The sequence below is a fragment of the Neopsephotus bourkii genome, unplaced genomic scaffold (genome assembly GCF_033783945.1).
Source record: "Neopsephotus bourkii isolate Nb327-2 ecotype Australia unplaced genomic scaffold, CSIRO-AGI_Nbou_v1 NB_1189, whole genome shotgun sequence".
Lineage (NCBI taxonomy): Eukaryota > Metazoa > Chordata > Aves > Psittaciformes > Psittacidae > Neopsephotus > Neopsephotus bourkii.
The window spans coordinates 1,218,222-1,242,663 of record NW_026901674.1 but is presented as its reverse complement, the minus strand read 5'-3'; the positions used below and the strand labels follow the sequence as shown (position 1 = coordinate 1,242,663).

General features: G+C 47.7%; 1 protein-coding gene across 2 annotated transcripts in view; it reads left to right on the top strand.

Moving 5' to 3' along the window:
- Positions 1 to 24,442, top strand: part of LHPP (phospholysine phosphohistidine inorganic pyrophosphate phosphatase) — a 72,028-nt gene that overhangs the window by 19,226 nt on the left and 28,360 nt on the right. The window contains exons 6-7 of one of the 2 annotated variants that reach the window (XM_061364126.1): positions 5,922 to 6,013; positions 6,625 to 7,237. In XM_061364126.1, coding sequence (XP_061220110.1) covers positions 5,922 to 6,013; positions 6,625 to 6,655 — 123 coding nt within the window. In that variant the 3' untranslated portion in view covers positions 6,656 to 7,237. Of the gene's footprint in view, positions 1 to 5,921; positions 6,014 to 6,624; positions 7,238 to 24,442 lie in introns of those variants that run through there. The other variant, XM_061364125.1, reaches the window with a different exon arrangement.

The window sequence follows — 24,442 nt, the reverse complement described above, 5'->3', positions numbered from 1 at the left end:
TTGTCTCTTTCTAAACCCTGTGTTTAGCTCTCAAGGCTTCCCTTGGGATTTGGTCCCTCTGCACCCTGACCCCCTGCAGTGATCCCTTGTTTGTCAGTATCTTCCCAGTAACAAGAGAGCTCAGACTGGATATAATACCCCAGGTACAGCCATAGCAACTATTCAATCCATTCATCCAACCAACAAACCAAGGAGTCCATTTCAGACACAAGGTGACATTTGGATAAGTAGTAGATGGAAAAAAGAATACAGGGGAAAAAAGCCCCACAGAGCTCAGCCCTTGGCTACTCTTTGTGTAAATCAGATGCACGAAGGGTCATGGTTCCTTCCTGCTTGTACCAGAAATGAGTGGTACACACGAGTAGGAAGGAAGCTGTGGCTGCCCCATCCCTGGCAATGTTCAAGGCCAGGTTGGACACAAGGGCTTGGAGCAGCCTGCTCTAAAGGAAGGTGTCCCTGCCTGTGGCAGGGGGTTGGAGCTGATGAGCTTTAAGGTCCTTTCAACCCAAACCAGCATGGGACTCTGTTATTTTTGAGTTCTCTCTCCTTGTGACCCTGCATAGCAGCATTCCTTGCCCTTTTCTATAGGCAGGATGGTGCTGTTGTCCTCAGACACTGTTATTCCAGGACCATGTCAGCGCATGGCACCAAGGGAGGGCATCATTACAGGGATGTGACAGGGCACCACAACTCCTGTCTCAAAAACTTTGCCCCAGGAAACAGATTTGATTGAATGCATCAAAACTGGCAAAACCAGTCCCATAGGGTGAGCTTCAGTGAGAGGTTGCCACCAACTGCAGGAGGATTTGGTTTGGGTACATAAAAGCAGTAAAAGTCCCCAGCAGGGGTTATTTATTCATTGTTTGTTGTTTGCCATAGTGCTAATGGTGACTAGCTTTGTATTTTGACAGAGATTTTTCTTTTCCTATCTACTTTCTAGTGTTAAATGCCATCAGTTTGTTGTAGTAATACAGCTGGTCTGTAGGTGTGATATTTTGTATTCAGGGAGATTGGAGATGAAGGGAGTGTGCCTAACCAGAAGCAGCACAGCAGACACCACTGCCTAATGGCACCACTCACTCCATGCTTTGCGTAAGGAAAAAATAGGAGTTGAAACCTAGATCAGGACGCACATGTGTAGGAGGAGCAAATTACAGCAAACTACCTTAATTCTAACACCTTTTCCTAACTTTGAGTGCTTGATCTTGCAACTTTAGTGTCCTGTGAGAAGCATTTGCAGGTTGTTTTAGTTTGTCATACATAATAATAGAAACTCAGTATATTCAATAAGTTCCTTAGTAATGCACTGCAATAGATTTTAATCTGTCTCCTGAATGAGCTCTTTACTCCTCTGCATTTGTAATAATATGACAAGGACTGGTTTTACTTGCCTTTGCTTTCAGAATATGCTTGCCCATGATTTATTCCACTTGTGGAATGCATTTAATCCATCATTAAACCGTTTGAGGTGGGCTGTGCTTTTGAAAACATATTACAGTTTTCTTTCACCTGCCTTTTAATGAAGAATACCCTTTTAATAAAGCTGTAATTCCAGACGGTGGCAAATCTTACATTTCTGAAGCTGCTTCAATCAATAAAGTTATCATCAGTTATTTCCCTTGATAACTGCTTCTTTCCAAGGCCCTGACTTTGCCTTCTGCTCCTGAGATGTTTTCAACCTGCACTTAGAATAGAAGGAAGTCCCCAAAGTCCAATTTTCATTTTAACCTTTCCTCAATGGCCTAGAAATAACATATTGACAGTATTACTTTAATAGATTGGAAATTTAAACCTCTTAGAGGTAACCAGACCTATCTCCTGCTTCGGTAGTATGACAAAGAATAACACGTCTTAAAGGTTACTGAAATGCCTAATTCATATGTTTTAAGGCAGCTGTAACAGTGGATGATTTTTACAGCTTTATAATAAAACCTAAATAATGTTAAGGTTCTGGTAGTTTTATATAATCATAAAAAGTTCTCTGTGTAGCAAATGGTCCTGGTTTAATGGGAGTTATGGCAGGTCATGCTGGAGTGCATAAACTACACATAGTTAAGCAATTCCCATTCCTGCCACCTGCAAGTCTCGCATGGGAGTTAGTGGGGCGTGAGAGCAGAGGGAGGTCACCCCGAGAGGGGCATCAGCATCCCCTCCTTGTTCCCTGGCTACCACAAGGGAAGCTTTTCCATCCCCAGAACAAGTGGGAAGTGGCCAAGGGAAGTTTTAAGCTTGGAGTCCTGCTGAAAGCACATTGAAACCCATCTGGTCCTGCAGCCTGTGGAAACCTGCCCGGGAGGGTTAATGTATATTTCTGTGTTTTACCTGCCTTGTTGTACGTTTTCTCCCATCACAGGCACCAAGCCTTTGCATGTTTGATGTAGTTCCAAGACAGAAACATAATTAACAGTAATACAGGATCCTGAAGCCTAGGAGATTACCAGTTGGACCAGGAATAGGGAGACAAGAGAATGCACTGTGCTTCTTGTGTAAAAGGATTTAATACATTAGTGAAGATTTTGTGTATAAACTTTATTTCCTTACGTCCCTGACACGTTTAGCTTAAGGTTATTGAGTCTCTAGCAAGAATCTGTTTGGGTATAATTGACTCTAGAAGCATTCCCTGTATTAAATAGTCTGTTGAAGTTGATACGCTTCTTTCTGTGCATCTCTCTGCATCCTGTGTAGCCTCCAGCATCCCACATATCATACCTGAGCTTGTCCTAGTAAACATGGAGCCTGGCTGGGGAATACAGGATGTGTTTATCTTTCTACCTCATTCTTTTCCTTACTCCACAATTCCTTTTCTGATCACTCATTTTTCTGTAATTTTAGTAAATACCAAACCTCTTGTTTGCACACAAAAAACACCCCAAGGGTCCCATTCACCACCCTAAAGCATCTCTGAAGCTTTATTAGTGTTGTCTACTTCTGTGCATGAGAGGAGTCAGTCCCCACCTTCACTCAGCTCTGGGTCTGTGGTCCAGACCACACCAGTCAGGTTGCTGACTGTGATGGTGATCTCTGTGCCACAGATGTTTGTCCAGTGGGGATTGTATTGTGCCTTCCCACCCCCAAATCCTTGGAGCTCATGTTCATCTCCTCCATTAGCACTGTCAGTCGGAGTTGAGGTTGATGCGGAGTCTTCGAGAGCGGTGGCCTCACTCAGCTTTGGCACATGTGTGCTTTCTTTACTACATGTGTACAACCACACACACCACCTCTCACCAGATACAGGGGCTAGGAAGGTATAAATTACACTCATCTTAATTCTTTGATGATTTGCCTTAAACCGGAGAGAATGTCTCACTTAAGCTTTGGCCTTTTTTAGTCAAGTTTTAGCTGATCTAAAAGAAGTAAGTTCCGTGGACTAACTGATCAGCTTAATAGTGTGATCCCTGTAAAAACCATGAACACAAGCAGGCATCTTTCAGTTCGTGCTCTCAGTGGCTATGTGACCTTTCAGTTTTATCTCTTTCTCTCTCCTCTTACCATATTGCATTTGGAGGGGAAGTTAAACCCAGGTTTGACAGGTAGGGTATTTTCATTTCCCTCGGCAGCGCACCTTTTGACCCCTATCTTCTTGCCAATGATTTTTTTAATCCTAAATGATTTGGGAATAATTGCTCCTCCTTTAGTGATTATTGCCCTTCACCGATAGTAAATCTGTGAAGTCCCTGGGGGCTGGCGTACAGGTTTGTATACGGATGCCACAAGCTGGCCTGGACAAGCATCGCTGCTCATCGCTGCTCACAGAGCTGCCAGGACTCTTGCAGGAAAACTTGCCCAGACAGGGGAAATAGAGCCCCAGGGAACAAGGGAGAGCTGCTCTCCCCCGCTCTGCCATTCCCTGTTTCCAGAGGAAATCCAGTTTTAGGGTATGGAGAACCCAGGAATGAAGTTGGCTTTGCTTCAGGAATCTCATCCTGAACATCTGGGTTCAGGCTGAGGAAGGGCAGAGAGCAGCTCTGCTCCTGGGTGCTCTTCCCTGTCCTCCCTGGGGAGATGTTAGTAGGAATTGTATAAGAAGAAGGGATTCTAAACTGTTAAAGCCAGGTGTTGAGAATGATTGTATATCTCAAAGCATCTTGGAGGGGAGTCGGCAGTGGGAATTGGAATCCCACTGCCTAGGAGCAGTGTTGCTGGGTTCTTTGCAGCTCTGCAGGTAACAGTGGGGTTATTTTGTTTTCCTCATCTGTATATGCATGCTTTATTTACTGGTTACTTAAAATTAACCCATCATAGAATCCTGGAATGATTTGGTTTGCAAGGGACCTTAAAGCTCATCCAGTTCCAACGTACTGCCACGGGCAGGAACACCTTCCACTAGAGCAGCTTGCTCCAAGCCCCTATGTCTAACCTGGCCTGACAAGACATGCTTCTTCTGGGCAGAATGGAGTAAGGGTGGGCTTGTATAAACTGTTTCAAAATAGACTACTTCAGCGTGGTAGTGGACAAATGAGCCTTGACTTGAGAGGGCATCCTGTTAACATCCCATCACCTGAGGGATGATGATCATCCCTCACATGAGCAGTATTACAGAACTGCATAGAAGATAGATTGGGCTGGTACCTACTATATTTAATCTTGCGCACTGCACCTGATGTGTTACTCAAAAGAGGAATTAGTCATTATCAGCTGAAGCTGTTCCAGATATACTTGCTCATAGCTCATGGTTTATAAGTGATTTCAGAAAATCTTCTGTTCAGCTGCAGCATTAGGTATATCCTGAGATTTCCTTTACGTGCCATGTAATATGGGGGAGAAGATTATGGTGTAATTAGATGATTAATAAAAATAGCTCTGGAGCTTAAGTGGTTTTACACTTGTTCAGTAGGTTTAATTTAGTCCTGCACAGCAGACTGCTGGCACAGTGGGAACTGAAGTGTAGGGAACACAGAAGATGAGCTGGTTCTTGTATGGTTGCATTCTATGTAAAAGGGAGTGTAAAGAAGAGGACCTTAAAGCTCATCCAGCTCCATCCCCTGCCACGAACAGGGACCCCTTCCACTGGAGCAGCTTGCTCCAAGCCCCTGTGTCCAACCTGGCCTTGAACACTGCCAGGGATGGGGCAGCCACAGCTTCTCTGGGCACCCTGTGCCAGTGCCTCAGCACCCTCACAGGGAAGAGCTTCTGCCTAAGAGCTCAGCTCAGTCTCCCCTCGGGCAGGTTCAAGCCATTCCCCTTGGCCTGTCCCTACAGGCCCTTGTCCCAAGCCCCTCTCCAGGTTTCCTGCAGCCCCTTTAGGCACTGGAGCTGCTCTCAGGTCTCCCCTTCAGGAGCCTTCTCTTCTCCAGGCTGCCCCAGCCCAGCTCTCTCAGCAGGGTTGAAACCAGATGGTCTTTAAGGTCTCTTCCAACCCAGACCATTCTATGATTCTATAATCATCATGTTACATTGGGCAAAACTGAACAAATGAGATTTTACAGTGATTTCTCAAATTGTTGCATCAACCTGAGAATGGGTCGGGATCAAGCTCAGCAACTTACACATCTCGGTGGTCACTATCTGAAGCGTATAAGTGGCTTTTACAATACCAGTTTTAGGAATTGTTTAAAAAGTTAAGCTTAATTTAAACCACTTGGAGCATGACATAAGTGGGCCGTTAGGACCAGCTTAGGCCTAGCTTCCTAAAATTCACCCTTCCCTTTGAACTGCATGCCACATCACTTTGATTTATGTTCCTGATTACACATTGCACGGCTCTGTGCTGCACTAGTACATTGCTGGAGGAGCTATAGCATGAATTAAATTCAAGGTAGGGTGACTTTTAATCAATACGATGACAATATTATCTTGTTTAATTTGTCTGATGGCGGTATTAAACATCAAATCAAGCTGTTTGTTATGTCAGGGGAGGGTGACGTATGGCAGAAATAAACCTCACTTGATGCCACTTGTTCTGTGTGTCATTGCTTTGACAGGCCATCATGATTGGAGATGATATTGTGAGTGATGTAGGAGGTGCCCAGCAGTGCGGGATGAGAGCCGTGCAAGTGCGGACAGGGAAGTACAGGTCAGTGCGCATCCTACACCCTGCGCTCCATGGGGGAATCATGGAAAGGGGGAGAAGAACTGCAGGTAATGGTTCTGCCAAATCCCACTGTGCTCTGATTGCCTTACAACACATTCATTTCTGAGAGAAAACAAATTCCACTCTGGAACGTGGTACATGTTCAAAGTGAGTGCACAAAATCCCATGCCTTTCCCACAGCTTTTCCTGTTGGTGGCACAGGTTTGCAGTCAATGTACACTTGCATCTGTTGTCTGAACAAATGGCTCCTTGGGCAGCAGTTAGGCTTGGGTGGGTGATAGCATGTTCAGTTGCAAAACACAGCTTAGGGAAACCCTGTATGTACAAAAGTGGCAGGAAGAGGAAGACACGTTGTCTTTGAGCTCCTAACAAGTGTTTGCTGTTAAATTGCTGCTGTGGTTTCCCCATCAAGGGCACAGAACTGGAGTGTTTCTCAGGGTTTGCTTCTTTCTTTTCCTGCAGCTGAAAGTGTTGTTCACTTGCTATGAGACGTGTCTGAAACTTGTAGCAGGGTTAAGATCATAACATTTGACTGTCGACTCAGTGCTCTCTCTGGGTTCTCTCACTGCTTTATGAAGGACTCTGCATGTCAGTTATCTCCTCCAGACACGTATTCAGCACTGAGATGTCTGAAATGCGTGAGCTGCTTCTCCACTTCTCATCTAACTGGAGTGCAGGCTTCATCTCTTTCAAATGACCCTTCAAACCCTTCTCCATGCAGCTGTCTCCATCATTCTGTGCTTTCACTGACCCAAGAGCTACCTCCCTGCAGCTGCTGACGGGAGACCTGACAGGGCATGGTCCAGGGTTGACTGATGGAAAATGGAGCCATGATCTCATGCTCAGGCCAGGTTTGGTTTGAGGTCATCTCGAGGTGGCTCTCCAAACGCAATGAAACATCGGCCCCTATGTTTAGTGTCTGGATTCCATAACATTCCAGATCTCCTCTTAACCATCATCTCCTCTTAACCATAACCAGGCCTTTTTGGGGTAGGTTCAGCAGCACCATCTGTCGGTTGGTAGATCTGCAAATAGTGAGAATGTAAAAGAAGGATCCTCTTTTTGGGAGGGATGCAGCACATGAGAATGGTGCTTGCCATGGGTTAGCTGAACAGTTATTGCATTAGTTTTCAAGTCAGTCTGTTTCTCAGTTTTCCTTCTAGTTTGTGTGAGGTGATGAAATGATACCCAGTGCCTTAAATCTGATGGACCAGTACGTGATGATTTCTGAGGAAAAAAGACATACAAGTGTATTGTATTTTGTGTATCTAAGATAGTGCATCTCAAAATAAGTTTTCTACAAGAATGAAGCTCCAAAAATCCACAAGATTAAAAAATTAAGGATAGAGTTTGTGCTGTTGGGATTATTTGTCTATAATCTGTGTAATGCCATTAATTTCCTAAAGGAGAGAAGAAGGATTCAACAGTTGATTCTATTCTGGTATTAAGGGGATCACTCGATGAATCTGCATCTTGATGTCACTCAGATGCAGGTGTCAGTGGAGGAGGTATCTCTGCACCTAGAGGTAAATGAGACCTCTGTGCTAAACAGGTATCTCCTGTGATGTATTTTGCTCATCACAATATGCCACAGGTGATGCTGCATCCAAGTGGTTCAGGCATCTGACACAAACTGTGCATACACGCACATACACATAAATATGTATAATCATCTGCTGGAAAAACATATCTTGTATCAGGTTTGAGTCATGATTTCACAGCTGAAAAGGAATCATTGGCTGTTCTAGATGGGGAAAAGAGATTGTTTTGTGCTGCTGTGTTTCCTGTCTTAATGTGTGGTTGCTGTCACCTGAAATAGTGTTCTGTTGTGTATAAAGGAGTGTCTCTCTAAAACGTGGTTATTAGCAACTGGGAGTAAAATGAGATAGCTCTTGTTTGCCAAGAGAGGACAGGGATGTATGTATTTATCGGAATGACTGATTTAGCACACATGGAAAATCAAAATACACAGTGCATATTGAGAAAGGGGGGAGAAAAACAAAAGAATGAAAGCTGATGGGCAATTTAAATTAAAAATAACAGAAAATGTTGTTATTTTATGGCCAGTTTAGTTTAAGTTCTATATAACATCATGCACAGCTCCTCTCTTGCTTGTGTGGTAATCCTGTCAGAGAGCTGTGTGCTACATCCAAGTACCTCTGGATGGCACCATTAGTACGGTGCTAGCCACAGCTTCGGGACCTCCCCAGTGTCTGAAGCTGGTTTTGCATAGGTGTAAAGCACAGAGACCTTGGGGTTTGTGTCTGCTGAGTGCTGGTGGGGTGGGATTTCAGTTGTGAGGTTCTTGTGGCTATGGACAGGGGTGATCACCCCAGTTGAGCTGTGTCTGTGTTCCTGCTTTGTTCCCAATCCCACCACAGTGATGGTGCCTCACTTCAGCAAAACAGATGCAGAGCTGGTTTGAGAATAAAGTAAAAGATAACAGAGGAACCATCCCAAGGCATTGCTGCAGGTGCATTTACCACTGGGTATGTGAAAATGACATCATTTGACCAAGTTATCCCAGTGAAGGCATTTTGGATGTCGTTCTGTAGGTACAAGGGATCCTATTGTACCCCTCCAGCCTCACCCAAATGCTGTCCCTGACTGGCAGATGCTGTCACCTCTGGTGCACACATGTGCATTGGGGCAGCTCTCCTTATTTCAGGTGTTGGTGCAGTTCACATCAACATCTTTGAGGTCTGGGTTTGTCAATGCGGGGTGGAGGATGTTGGCTTTGCAGGTGGGTCGAGATCCAGAGGGGAAGCAGAAGGGGTGCATGGAGAGCTGGCATAGCCCTGTGCTGTCTCCCTGGCCTCTGCAGGATCACTTTCTGTGTTGGCTGCTCCCAGGGTGAGATGCAAAGTGAGGATTAAGCTGCTGCAGAAACATTTGGGTTTACATCACCTTGCATGGAGGTCCTGAAAATCAGTTCCTTTGTCCTGATTCTTTCCATCTTTAACCAAATGTGTGGAGATGGTTTCTTTTAGTATAACAGACTTCACTCCTGCATCCATACTTGTCTGCTCCTCGAATGCACTTAATCTTCCAGCAGGACTTAAGTGTTGAGCTCTTTCTCAGTAGCCAAATGAGACATAGCACAGATTAGTCCATGAAGACATAGAATCCCACACTGGTTTGAGCTGGAAGGGACCTTAAAGCTCACCCAGTTCCACCCCCCTGCCACGGGCAGGGACACCTTCCACTAGAGCAGGTTGACCTTTCTGAGGTATAAAATCCAAATGCAAAGGGTCAGTCTGGTCTGCAGGTTTGTCCACCCTCAGCTTGTCCCTTCTACAGACCAGGTCATTGCTGCAGACTCTTGTGTGCCGAGAGAAGAAGCTGATGTTGGGTTGTTCAGCGTTGGGAAATCTGATGCTAATTCCAGAGCTTCTGTGCACACCTGCATGGAGGCCCTTCAACACAACACCTTTCCCATCTAGGGAAGAACATGTACAGGGTATGTGTTAATTCCACTTGCAGCTAATTGGCCTTGACATCAGACCAAACATTTCCACCCTAACTATTGATTCTGCAATGCTGCGGAATATCCTCGTTCCTCTTTGTAGTGTGTAAGTTAGAGCAGGGAAAAATGGCTTTGAGGCTCTTCCAAGTGTCTCCCTGCAACGTTGGAAAGAGCTTTAGGTGCATCAGTGCTTCCTATTGCAGGTGGTTCTTGGCAGGGTGAAGGAGTTACTTACCCTTCTCCTTGTTGTCATTTACAGGTCTTGATGTAAGTAAAGACCTTTCCATCTCTGGTGTGTGGCAGGAGTCAGGAATGCTCATGGCAGTGGTACCCACTGCCCCTGCTCTCCTGTGGGTTCTGAAATGGTTCCAGAGTCTGGCAATACGGGGTCATCCCCCCTCTGTGCCCACATGAGGTTTTCAGTGTTTGATTGGAGATTTATCTCATGGCCATGGCTGATGTTGCCACATCCCTGTGCTGCCTTGCTAGGGCCATAAAGGATGCACCAGGGATGGAGGATAAAAGGATCAAGGCCCATGAGAGCTGTCATCTCTCTCCTGCTCTGCCACGGTTCTTTGAGGGAACTGGGTCAAGTTACTTCATGTTGCTGTTCTTCAGTTTCCCCACTTTATAATTAGCCTTGGAGAATAATTATCCTGGCTTTCTTACTAAAGTGGCTTCTGATCTGCTCCTCTTATCTGATGGAAGAAAACATAACAGAATTTGCACAGATTTATAGGGAATTGGCTTGCCAGAAGAAAAAATCCAGACAGTCAAGATGAGTTGTGACAGAGGAAATAATCCTTCAGGCTGCCATCACCGACTGATAAAGGATGAGACACCCAGGGTGGGTTGTGGTAATAACCTCCTAAATGAAGTTATAAAGTTATCCTTCAAGTCTTTCCACTCATAGATAAGTTCACAGCTGTCCCTGTGTTAGTCAATGGAAGCTCATGATACCTTCTGCAAAGAAATAGGCACAGCTTAGCGCCCTGCCGAGCAGGAGCATCCCTCCGCCCTCCTGTTCTTGCCCACTGCATTGCCAACCACAGTTTGCTGGTTTGTTCACATCTCCTTGATGGAGCCTACAAGCTGTGTGTAATGGGAATGAGCAGGCAGAGGCACTCCCTGTGTGCTGAAAGAGAACCAGAGGCATTCTGATGGCCTCACAGTCCTGGTAATTAAGCCTGTTTCAAGTATGAAATGGAAAGGCTTCCAACCTGTATTTGCACCATAAAAAGTTGTATTGTAATCCCTGTTAACCTCTTAAGCAATGTTTATTCAAGCCTAGTGCCAGCGGGGTGGTTTTCATCTTAGCGTGATAGCTGATTGCAGTCAATCCTCAGGCGTAGCCTTAGCCATCATTTATTGCACATTCACATCACAGTTTGCTCTGTCCACATGAGGATCTTCACATGTGTTTATCAGTTTCTGGGCCATGGTTTGGTTGCCATAATCTGTGAGTCAGCTCTGAAGAGGAAGTTGAGAGTAAATGCTGCAGTCCCTCAGCACACACCCTCATCTGATGACAGCCTTAACTTTGCCCAGTGCATTCAAGTGTCCAGACACAGAAATTATACTTCTAGTATCTGATGCTTTAGGAATGAGTGGCCATGAGAAGGTGTAAGTAAGGTATGAGTTCTTGATGCTTTAAGTATGGTGTTACAGTCCCACCACCCACTTTTCAGCATAGGGTATAGCCAGCTGCAATACAAAATAACCAATTGCAATGTGTTATTGTTGAACTCCAACTGTTGTTGGACTAAATGACCAATGTAGGTTCTTTTCAGCTGAATTCTATTTGGTTCTATTGTGTTCTGTTACATTCTATTCTGGTATATTCTATTCTACTCTACTCTGCTCTACTCTATTCCAGCCTATTTACTGTTAAATGCAGGTTATACCTGAGCTAAAACACACCTGAAAGGAGTGTTTGGGGGAATAGAGAGTTCTGCTGTGTTGTAACTAATGTGTAAATTTGATTATCTGCAGTCTAAAAGAGAAATGGGAGTTTTGGTTGTGGGGTTTTTGTTAGCATTTGGTATTTTTTGTTGGCATTTATTGGTACCATAAAACACCTCGAGGAGGCAGAGTGTGCTCAGGGTATAGTCATGCTCAGTGCTGTGTGTGTGCTCATGTGCTGTTCCAGACAAATTAGTCTGAATATGAGAAGAAGGGTCAGTCTGTGATGAGAGTAGGGACAAGGATAAGTAAGGGAGGAATGGATCAGGTCAGTAAGGAAAAGCAGTATTACTCAGCAGTCTCAACAGCGCTGCTGTCTACCTGTCTAACACTTCTCTTTTCTTTAGCAGACCTACTCTAATCAGTTGTCACATCTCGAACCCTTACTCAAGAAAGCAGTTTGCATCTTCAGGTCAAGATGGTAGTGACCACATCAGCCTGTGCTGCAGCTTTGCTTTGCCTCTTACTTCACATCCACACAACACACTGAGCTGAACCCAGGACACTCATGCAGTAGCAGAGTCCAAAATGCTTCCATTTCTCCTCTTCTGAAGTTGATCAGTAAAGGGCTGAAAGAGGAAGAGGTGATACCAGGATCTGCTACGAGAAGCAAGAGGGCCTGAGGGGGCACATGGCTCAGGTGGGCTTGGTGTATGGGACTAAACCACTTCCAGACCCCCTCTGGAAAGCATCCAAAGGTAATGGTCATTCTGCTTTCACGCTCCTTTGCCCTGGTGTCTCGATAACTTGGTAGTACATGCTCTTTGCTCTCTCAGCCTGGGTTGGCAGCCATCCTCCACCCAGCTCATACATCTACATGAGTAACACCGAAGCCCTTGGCAGAGGCAGTTGTGTTTCTCTCCTCTCTGCAGATACATAATTCATGAGCTGAGGTGGGATGTGGAGCTGTTTGAGCAAGTCCAGGGGAGGCCATGGAGGTGCTCCACATCCCTTTTGTGTTGTTGCCCCAGAGCTGGATGCAGGATGCAAGGGGGGATCACCAGAGTGCAGCAGAGGGGGAGAGGAGTGGAGTGGAAAGGGAGATGTAGGTGCCTTTTCTTAGCATCAGCATAAGGCTGCAATAGGAAGGTTCCATAGGGAAGCAGCCTGAGAGGCGGCCTGGATGTGCAGCAGTGTTTCTCAACACTTGTCGCTTGCAGGAGCCTGAGCTGTATGAGCTTGTTCAACATTTGACAGCCCTGATGCATTCCATCCCCATCACTAACTGCTTTATTTCCCTAGAACTGCTCCTGAGCATGTTGAAATGTGCTGCAGCAATGGCACAGCTGGGACAGCTGCTCGGTCGTGGCTTCAATAGAGATTTCCTTCTTTTTACAAGGCAGGTTCCTCTTCTCTGCGTGGTTTCTTCCTGTAGTTAAATGTCACCCCAGCTCCTGTGGCTCATGGAGTCCCCTCACGGAGCATCACGAGGAGTGTGGCAAAAGGGGTGACTCCTGTGGTTGATAAAAGCAAAGCAGAGAGTTGTTTTCAAAGGCAGGGAGACACAAACAAGAGGGAGGCCAGCCAAGAGAGCTGCTGATGTAACTCCCTTGGAGCAAATGGTTCAGTATCTGGAATTTAATCTCCTGGCTTGGGCTCCTGCTCGCACTGTAAACAAGCTCAGGAGCCGCAGTGCTGGAGCAGTACCGTATGCTGGCACCCTGCATGCACAGAACAGCTGAGAGCACCTCCTGTGTGGAGACAGCTGAGAACATTGGGGTTGTTGAGCCTGGAGAAGAGAAGGCTGCATGGAGACCTCATAGCAGCCTTCCAGTATCTGAAGGGGGCCTATAGGGATGCTGGGGATGGACTCTTCATTAGGGGCTGTAGTGATAGGACAAGGGGTGATGGGTTCAAGCTGAAACAGGGGAAGTTCAGGTTGGATCTAAGGCAGAAGCTCTTCCCTGTGAGGGTGCTGAGGCGCTGGCACAGGGTGCCCAGAGAAGCTGTGGCTGCCCCATCCCTGGCAGTGTTCAAGGCCAGGTTGGACACAGGGGCTTGGAGCAAGCTGCTCTATTGGAAGGTGTCCCTGCCTGTGGCAGGGGTTGGAGCTGGATGAGCTTTAAAGTCCCTTCCAACCCAAACCATTCTATGATACCATGAGCATTCAGGCTTTAGTACTGGAGATGGATGTTGCTGAGATGGGGAGGCTGTGAGCTGCACAAACTTCTGCACTTCACACACTGCAGCCACAGGGCCCTTATTCTCCATCCCCTGGGCTGCTGCCGGTTCCCTGTTTGTACTGGAGGGGACGTTTCTCACCGTGTGGAATTCCAGAGGGTGGGATGCAGGCAGCCGTGCTCTGCAGTGCCCGATCGCATGCAGCCCCTGGCTCTGGCTTTCCAGTTGCACTTTATGGAGGGTGGGAGCTTCAAGTGGTTTTCATCTTGGTGTGTGCAGCCAAGCACCATGCTGAGCAGAGCAGCTGCCTTCCTGCCTTCCTAAGGGGCTCCTGTGCTGCAGAGCCCCTTCGCTTGCCACAGAGCCAAGCCTTGCTACAGACCCCAGCAGGCGTTTGCAGTGGGATAACACGAAACGTTCAGCTCAGTCCTTGGCTGATGACACTGAAATCAGGCCTAAAAATAGAGCCATGTCTGACCCTGAAGTGAAGGATTTTCACTCGTAAGCCAGCCTGGCGCCCGCCCAGGTGATGTCATCTGGAGGGGAAGTTGGAAAAGCTTCCAGATTTGTTGCTTTCAGTGCGGGAGTGCTAAATGTGTGTGTCAGTGGGTAAGCAGAGGCTCATTTGCTGTGGCCGTGGGTCGGGGGAAGGAGGGATGGGGAAGACTCAGAGATCAGAGAATCCCAGCCTGGTTTGTGTTGGAAGGGACCTTAAAGCTCCTCCAGCTCCAACCCCTGCCACGGGCAGGGACCCCTTCCACTGGAGCAGCTTGCTCCAAGCCCCTGTGTCCAACCTGGCCTTGAGCACTGCCAGGGATGGGGCAGCCACAGCTTCTCTGGGCACCCTGTGCCAGCGCCTCAGCACCCTCACAGGGAAGAGCTTCTGCCTAAGAGCTCAGCTCAGTCTCCCCTCTGGCAGGTTCAAGCCATTCCCCTTGGCCTGTCCCTACAGGCCCTTGTCCCAAGCCCCTCTCCAGGTTTCTTACTCAACAGCCCAGTGATGTCTGGTGATATTAATGATGGTTGTGGTTTGAGTCTGTGTGATTTATACTTGCAAGTGCATGGATACTGCTCACGGTGGCCATGGAAGCATCCGACATGCCAGGTATTGAGTGACCTCCCTTGGTTTCAGCTCTGATACTAGAAAGCAGTTTAGCTCAGACTAACCTTCAGGGATTTGGTCCAGGTCTGTGCTCAGGTAGCATGGATGACCTTACTGCTGCTGTTCTGAATCCAGACTGCTTGAAGCCAGGTCCTCATGCTTCTGTGCTAAGCTGCTTGTTCTTTAAAAGAGATGGTCTAAAAATTGAAGCAGGCATTTTTCCTCTGAAACTTGATGTCTTTTTCACTCTGGATGCTGCCAGGCAACTCCTATGCTCATCCTCTAATGAGGACACCTTTACCTTGGTGTGTTGATGAGTGCACACTGGAACCTGTAGCTCTCTTCAGATGGTGAGAGCTCAGTGTGGGTTTTACACGGGGTGTCTCTGTTGTCTGTTTCCCTTCTGCCTTTTAAGTTCTCATTACATATTTATAACAGCAAAGATGCCTAAAGCACAACCGTGGGCAGTGTTTGGTTTCTGAGTCCCAACTGAAGCTGAGGAAGCTGCTGTTGCTGTGTAAACACCATGGCTAGAGCTGATTTCATGCATCCTGATGGGCCTTTTGAACAATACTGATGAGAAGACGGGGAAAGTTTTACCATATCAATGCCCAATCTAATATGGAACCAATTGATTTGGTTAGAGACTGATGGAAGTGTTGAGGCATCCCAGCCCTTCTTGCGTTGTCATCACAGCACTGAAACTCTTCCTGCAGACAGCCTGGGTGTAGACATCTGCCACAGCACAGGCACATACGAGCTGCTTTTCACTTCCTCAGCCTTTGGGGAGGGTTTGCCTGACTAAGCATGAGGATCTATCTGGTTGTCTGCTGGGAAATGATCAGGCTGTGGCTGCAGATGTGTTTTGTTGGCATCAACTGTGCCTATGGAAGGCAGACGATAGCCCAGGCAGGTTGGGGATTGATTTCATAGAATCATAGAATACTTAGGGTTGGAAAGGACCTTAAGATCATCCAGTTCCAACCCCCTGCCGTGGGCAGGGACACCTCACACTAAACCATATCACCCAAGGCCTCGTCCAACCTGGCCTTGAACACTGCCAGGGATGGAGCATTCACAACCTCCCTGGACAACCCATTCCAGTGCCTCACCACCCTAACAGGAATGAATTTCCTCCTTATATCCAATCTAAACTTCCCCTGTTTCAGTTTTAACCCATTACCCCTTGTCCTGTCACTACAGTCCCTAAAGAAGAGTCCATCCCCAGCATCCCTATAGGCCCCCTTCAGATACTGGAAGGCTGCTATGAGGTCTCCACGCAGCCTTCTCTTCTCCAGGCTGAACAGCCCCAACTTTCTCAGCCTATCTTCATACAGGAGGTGCTCCAGTCCCCTGATCATCCTCGTGGCCTCCTCTGGACTTGTTCCAACAGTTCCATGTCCTTTTTATATTGAGGACACCAGAACTGCACACAGTGCTCCAGATGAGGTCTCACGAGAGCAGAATAAAGGGGCAGGATCACCTCCTTCAACCTGCTGGTCACGCTCCTTTTGATGCAGCCCAGGATATGGTTGGCTTTCCCATACCAGGGTTAAGTGTATGGCCCAGAGAGGGGCTTGGACAGCTTTTCCATGTTGTAGCCATTTTAATGTTCAATCTTGCAGCCTTTCTGGCTGGATGGATCTCTATTTGCAGCTATACTGTGAAAGTCCTTAGCTTTTGATCCCTGGTGCATCTGTTTAAGTACAACCTATTAAAGGTCTTTTCCAACCTAGTCCATTCTATGAAGTAACCATGTGAAAGGCAGGAACCTAAACCTAAGCAGCTGGTATAAATCCTGTGTATGCCAGCAGGGAATGGCAGTCCTGCTGTACATCAGCTGCTCCATTACAGACCCGTTGTTTCACACGGTGTTAATGGAGCTGACAGAAATGAAACGAAGCACACACTTGAAGAGCTGCCTTTTATTCTTGCAGACAGAGCTCTTTATTTTGCCTTGCTGCTTGAGATGCTCTAGCAAACACTCCCTTCCTTGTTGTCTTTAAACTATGTGAAGGGGTGGGGAGTGGGCTTTTACCAAAGCAAATGGACTTGTGCTTTGAAAAGTCCCTTCCTGCTGTTTTTGCATGACTATCACTGTTCTTTTGTACAAAGCTCTATTTCTATGCACATATAAGCTTTTAAAGCTGTGTGTTTAAAGCCACATCTGCGGATAGCATTCCTGTAGCTTCACACACAGTTGGAGATGGGTGCAGAGGGCTTGGGAAGAGGGCTCAGGGGCTGTGAGGTGGTGGTCAGAGGTGCTGGCAGACACACAGTGATGACCAGCGCTGCTGCACATAGCACAGGTTGTCAGGTAGCATTCAGGTAAAACAATACATGATAAAAGACTGTGACAGCATGCATTCAACCATATTGTACACTCCTTAATAAATGAATATCCTTAATGAAACCCTCGCGTCGCTTTCCCCACACCAAATCCTCCTCTCTCCATCGCTCAGAGCAGACACAGCCTCATATGTGGGGGACCTACAGAGCAACTCTTTTCCCCTTGGCAGTCACTGATTTCCGTGTGGGTTTTTCTACCATGTCTTTCCAGCAGTTAAAATCAGACATTAATGCATTTATTTATGGAGCAGAGCTTTGGGATCCTGCCTTAACTGTACTGGCAGAGGTTAAAACTAACACTGGCCACAGGGTCAATTGCTCACACAGTTTGAAAGTACATGAGCATTCCATGTAAACGTGTTGGAAATGCCACTCGTGGCCATGGTGGGGACATCTCTGTGTGCTCAGCTCTGCTGCAAATGGACTCCTAGGTGGTCCCATGCAGATGCTTAGAAAATCACAGTGCCCTAAGAAAGACATGGGAATCATGATGGAACAGCATGGCTGGGCCAAGGGAGAATGTGTTCAGTCCCAACAGCACTAACAGCTAAAGCTGCCTACAAGGCTGTGTGCATCTTGCCTGCAAAGCAAGTGGAAGAGGAGTGTTCCAAGGGCCTCTGAGTTTTGGCCTGTGCTTGCCTGCGTTCCCATCTGCACTGCCGGTTCCCACGGCCTCCGAGCGGTGACATTGAAAATAACCAGAGCAGCAAGATGAACTCCCAAGGATTTAGGTTTCTCAGCTGCACCTCCATAAATCTGGCTGATGCTGTGCCACAGGAAAGGGTCTGGGGTGTTAAACAAATAGACAGTAAATTTCAGAGCCTTTGGTAAAATTAGGATTGTCGTTACTTTCCCATTCTGAGAAGACTGATCTTGGTTATAATGATCCCAGCTCCATCCAAGTCTTTTCAATAGCTCGTACACTGATAAATGAAGAGTTCCCTCTCACAAATGCCTCTCCTTCCCCTGATGGATTCAGTGTGGTCCAGATGGACGGAAAAACCATTTTTATTCCTTTTACACTTGCTAAGCTATTTGCAGGCACCCAGTGGGCCACAGCACCAGCAGGTGCCTGGAAATGGAACTCTTTATAGCAGGTTATTTCTAAACTTAGAACAATGTGTTCCACATTAGTGATCTTCGCCAAGCAATGTCCCATGAATGAGCTGGTAAGAAGAAAACCAACTCATTGAGGTTGAGCTGAGCTCTTAGGCAGAAGCTCTTCCCTGTGAGGGTGCTGAGGCGCTGGCACAGGGTGCCCAGAGAAGCTGTGGCTGCCCCATCCCTGGCAGTGCTCAAGGCCAGGTTGGACACAGGGGCTTGGAGCAAGCTGCTCCAGTGGAAGGGGTCCCTGCCTGTGGCAGGGGTTGGAGCTGGATGAGCTTTAAGGTCCCTTCCAACCCAAACCATTCCAGGATTCTATGATGAAGGCAAGCGGTGGAGCAGAGCTATGGGCTTGGAAGCAACTTTGAGACCATCATTTAATATGACAGGAAAATGGGGGTTTAGTAACCGTTGCTGGTCTGGTTTTGCAGCACGTTGGTAATTGCTGGGCCTGTCTGCATCTGTGGGTTTATGAGCTTGTGCTGCCTTTTGGCTGAGTATTTACTCTTTTCTTGCCACAAAAGTAGGTGTCTTTTCCAGTCCAGCATGCCCTGCAGGAGCTGAAATGCATAGCCTTGATTTCCCGTTCAGCATTACAGCACTGAGGGATTTTGGAGCTGTTATAAGCGCACGTGAATCCCCAAACAACAAACCATGAAAGAGGAACATAATGGCCCAAAGAAGAGAGAATGAACATTTCCTTTGACTCCTTCTAAGTCAGGGTTTGAGTCCAAGGGCGTCAGGAGCGCTGTAAGGGCTTTGTGCTTCATGACACAAGCCAAGTTCTCACACATCAAATTCAAAGGGCAATTTTCCTTCAGGGCACAGATTCTAATAATATAAAACCTCCTGCATTTTCCTAAACCACTGTCAGAAACTGGCCACTGTTGAAAGCAGAATACACCAGTACACCCGGGCTGCATGTCTGAACTGGTGCCGCAGCTCTCACGTGCTGTATCTTCCCATAGGATCACGCTGGAGGGGTGTGTTGTCACCAGTACCGCTGCGTTTTCCCTTGGAAGGCCACAAGCTCCAAATGGGTTGGGTAATTGAGGAGGCAGGAGGGGAAGATGGGTCTGAATGTGTTTCTGGGGTGCTTCAGGAAGCCTCAGTGCCCCCGTTGCTGACGCAGTATCGGTACAGTTCCGTGTTCCCAGCTCCATTGCTGCCATCCCTGCCTGCCCCTCACCTCGGTGGGTGATGCACATTAGAGTCACAGAATCCTGGAAAGGTTTGGGTTGGAAGGGACCTTAAAGCTCATCCAGTTCCAACCCCCTTCCTAAGGCCTTTGTATCTCACTGGTGCTGCTGCAGCCTTGGCAGAACTGAGGCAAGTGGGTATTTGGGAGCAGGAGGCAGGGTTAGGAGTGGCTTCAGGCTTGTACTTCCAGCTGTGCACCAGCTGTGGTGTGGCCATGGATGGGGGAGTGCCATCTGCCTATGGCAGCCTCCTCATGCAGGTCTGGTCCTTCTCCATCTGAAGCTGGTGGGAGCCTTTCCCATCACTGCTGAAGAGTTGGAAAAGGTTTTGCAGCTCCCACAGGTGGCTTTCTTCCTGTATTTTCTATTACTTTTAACCCATTGCACACCCCAGTCACAAGAGGCAGAGGCTTTCTGGGATTCCTGACCTGGGATTGCTTTCAGCTACAAAAACCACTGTGACATGGTTCATGCTGTGCCTTGGGAGGGTGTTTTCATAGAATCATAGGATAGTTAGGGTTGGAAAGGACCCCCCTGCCATGGGCAGGGACACCTCACACTAAACCATGGCATCCAAGGCTCTGTCCAACCTGGCCTTGAACACTGCCAGGGATGGAGCATTCACAACCCCCCTGGGCAACCCATTCCAGTGCCTCAGCACCCTCACAGTAAAGAACTTCTTCCTTATATCTAATCTAAACTTCCCCTGTTTAAGTTTTAACCCATTACCCCTTGTCCTATCACTACAGTCCCTAATGAAGAGTCCATCCCCAGCATCCCTATAGGCCCCTTCAGATACTCAGATCACTCAGTATCTCTCAGGATCATGATGCCTTTCAGCTGGTACCATTTTAATCTCATAACTGAAGTTATTACTTCACTTTCATGTCAGAAGTTGCTCAGTGAGGCTCTTGGAAGGTTTTGGGAAGGACAGTATGGAGATGTTGAATAGGATGGTCACAGAGGAGGGAAGGAGTAACCTCTTTGCCTTCCGTCGGTGCCTTGGAACCTCTGCAGCTTGCTTCCTTTAGCTCAGAATTCTTCTTCTGGCACCCTCCTCCCACACCCTTCTTAAAGGCTTTGTCCCTGCCAAAGCACAGCCTGTTACCAAAAGCAAAGCAGTTAAGAGGAAGCAGTGGAGTTTGCCATATAAACCTGTAGGGCTTACCCATGCTGCATAATAATGCAGAGCCTTGTTTCATCCACACAGATGCTTCCTGGATCAAAAGGAGCCACTGGATCTGATGGGAATGGGTAAACAGCTTTGCAGCTCCCAGTTCCTGCAGCTCAGGTCCCAGTGTCTGTCCCTGCCTGGCTGTGGGTCACTGCTGTCATGAAGGGTGACATGTCCTGGGGGGCACAAATCAGCTCTGGGTGGCTCTGGGCAAACCAAGGCAATGGAAAGCTTTCCCCAGCCCCTTTTCTAACACTGGCATCGTGCCCCATGTGCACTTCTGCTCTCCTTCCCTTGAAGTTACTGAGTAGGGACCTCCTTGCTGCTGGTAACGGAGCCATTCCCATTCCCTTTGGATGCTGTGGGGACTTCCCTTTCCAGGAAAATCCAGGCTTTTTGGACCAGGATGCTGTAAAGCCCAGTGCCCCAGTGACGGGTTGTTTCGTCCCTCCTGACTTTGTCTGAGGACTGAGGCTGTGTTGCAAGCCTCATTGCAATGAATTCCTCATTCATCTGAGGAATGAGGCTGTGCTAAGGGAAGGGTATAGGGAGAGGTTTGGGGGAAAAGCAGCCCAAACCATAAGTGGGCTCTGTAGGTGGAAAGGAATCTGGAAGCGGAGAGCTGGACCAGCCCAGCCTGTGCTCCAGGGCCCCTTTATGCTCCCAGCACACCCACAGGCAGATGGGTTTGTATCCAGGAATGTTTTCTGAATGAAAAGTGCAGAGTCCTGTGAGAGTGGCTGGAGGGAAACCCCATCTTGTATCCCTCTGCAAGGGCACTGCGAGCAGTGGCGACAAGAAACAGCTTACACACAAGAGGAATTGGCAGCATCCTTCCCATTCCAGTGCCCCCTAACTCCATTACTGGCTGTTCCTCCTCTCCAGGCAGCCTGTGAGGTGGCGTTGATGGGACCAGGCACTCAGCTGGCAGGAGGTGACAACAAACAAGAAGCAGTCACAAGTGTTAGTCTTGCCTTAGCATTCCTGTATGGAATGAGAGGGCTATGGTACACCGTGTGGCTGAGGCTGGATAAAGCACAACCTGCCCCTGTATTCAGCGCTGTCTCGACTGGCTAGCAAGCTAACTGGATCCCAAGTGGCCATCAGCTGGGAAGTGCCTGATTGCCAGTAAATCCAGGAGCTGCTGCTCTATAGGAAACTCCTAGAAGATGGACTAGTAGAACAACAGTTTTCTATAGCAATTACTCTGTGGGAATTTGGCCAGATCTCTGTATTGCAAAGGTATAGGATGTACGTCTATGGAAATCCTTGATGATGTGATAGAGTTCAGTCAATCCCATTTGCTGTATGGATCCAGATCTCCATGGCAGATGTCAACGGAACGCTGGAGGGAGCAAAGCCTATTTTCTGCATCTTTTACACAGCAAGAGGAAAGGGAACCTTCCCAAAGGCACAGCACGATGTGACTGTAAAACCACAGGAGGAGTCAGGGCTGGGTGTATACTCTCTGGAGTAGCCAGACTCTTATGGACAAGACATTCCACTGTCTCCAGAGAGCCATGGGGCTGTCGCTGTGTTGTCAGCCTCCTTTCAGAAGACAATGTGGGAGATGTGTCCTAAGATTGGCCTAAGCCTGCTTTCCAAGTCAGTGCTGGCTCCGCATCCAGAGCCAGCACATGTCATAGAGTTGGGACACTTGGCAGGGATTTCCTATCTTCACATTCTAATTACTGGGACAGGAAAAACCCACCCCTGGACACTGGTCTGGGTCTCATCTGCTGGTGTTCTTAAAGAAAAGGCACAAAGAAACACTAAATAAGGAGATAAATATGGTATTTACACCTTCCTAAAACAGCAACAGCCCCAAAAGGCACCCCAGCATTGTTTCTTTGTCTTGCAGAGTGTTTGCATAGAGCATCCTCCAGTATTTGGGTACTGCAGGCAGTGCCAGTGTTGCAGTGTGGCATCTGACAGCAGTGTCAGCATCAGTGAAACTGCAGTGTGAAATGAGCCTGGCTCTAACTGTCAGGAGCCTGTCTGGTGCACTGGGAAGCACATGGGGAGGGAGGGAGGAAAACTTAGTGCCATGGAGTGACTGGACCAAGTTTAGTCCATCCTCATGGGAAAATGCCAGGGATATCAGACATACCTTCCAAATCTTGTTTCTCCTTCATTCATGGGCAGCAGCCCAGCTTTCATTGCAGAGACTTGTACCCGTACTGGGCTGTAGCTGGAAGTGAAGGAAGCCCTTCCTGCCTTAACTGGCTGCTATATCCCTCCTTTCCCCTTCTAGGAGGGCCATAATCTCCTCTATATTGATCCTTACAGCCAAGGGTTCCTCTTCCTTGCCCTGCTTTCCATGGCAGTGTTCATTCCTTGGGCTCTGCCTTCCTGCCTGGTTTTAATGGGCTCACAGCACACCATGTTTCTGAAAACCTCACTGCACTGTTGGAAGTCCCACAGCATCTATGGATCCTGCAGAGCGTCACTTTGCCGGATGCACTTTCCAAGCCTGCATCCTGCTTACAGCATCCAGCTGCTCATCGGAGAAGGCCATAGAGCAGCAGGTCCCAGGTCGTGCAGCCACCTTTCCAGTAGATGGCATCAAAGACAGTGAGTTCCTCTGCCTGCCCCAGCTCCCAGCTCCCCATCCCTCTGGCCCCACAGTCCCATTTCCCTACAGTGCTAGAGCAGAGATTCCTTAGAAACCGCAAGCTCTTTGAAGCAGCTGAACAAAAGCCATTATAGACCTTCAGGTGCTGGTTTTGGTGTCTGAATGTCGTTTTCCATATATACTTTTTATAGGTATATATATTTTTTGCATATATAGTGCCCTGCCTAGTAGGAAATACTCTTCTTTGTAAACCGTGATTAGACCTGATAGTTGTTGGAGGTCATTGACCTACTGGACATGAAGAAATCCCAGTCTCAACATACAGATATGGAACTGTTGGAACAAGTCCAGAGGAAGTCATGAGGATGATCAGGGGCTGGAGCACCTCCTGTATGAAGATCGGCTGAGAAAGTTGGGGCTGCTCAGCCTGGAGAAGAAAAGGCTGTGTGGAGACCTCATAGCAGCCTTCCAGTATCTGAAAGGGGGCCTATAGGGATGCTGGGGAGGGAGTCTTCATTAGGGATTGTAGCGATGGAAAAAGGGATGATGGGTTCAAACTGAAACAGGGGAAGTTCAGGTTGGATCTAAGGCAGAAGCTCTTCCCTGTGAGGGTGCTGAGGCGCTGGCACAGGGTGCCCAGAGAAGCTGTGGCTGCCCCATCCCTGGCAGTGCTCAAGGCCAGGTTGGACACAGGGGCTTGGAGCAAGCTGCTCCAGTGGAAGGTGTCCCTGCCCGTGGCAGGGGATGGGACTGGATGAGCTTTAAGGTCCCTTTAATCCAGACCATTCCAGGATTCTATGATTCTCAACTGCCACCCATAGGAGTTCCCATGATCAGCAGGTTTATCACACCTGGGCACTCCGCTGCACCGGCATTGACACATTGCATTTAAAATCTGATCATTGACTTACAGTTATTTCTGTTCTCTTTGGGAGTGTTTCCAAACTCACATTCCCTGCATTAGCAGAAGGAGGTCAGGAGCAGCAGGTGGGTCCCTGGTGAAGTTTCGGAGCAGGGAATGTAAGTGTAGTTTTCATTTCTAAACTTAGACCCCAGTGACTTTTAAATGTAATGCTCGTAGCATACCCTGCCCTTGGGAAGTGTATTTAAGCTGCCTCGCAGCGCTTGCATTATCCAATAGACTTAGCAAGATTTTATGGATCTATTTTCAACTGAGAGGAAAGGACTGGAATTTCTTCCTGCTGGGTTCATCTATTTGTGAATTCAAAAAAACCAGAAAATGCCTTCCCTTCTTTCCAGGCCATAGATACCATTACATACACTGGGCCTGACTCTTCACTCCCCACCTGCTCAAGGTAACCTTGGCTGCAGCCAGCAGCAGGCAGGATTCGACCTGTT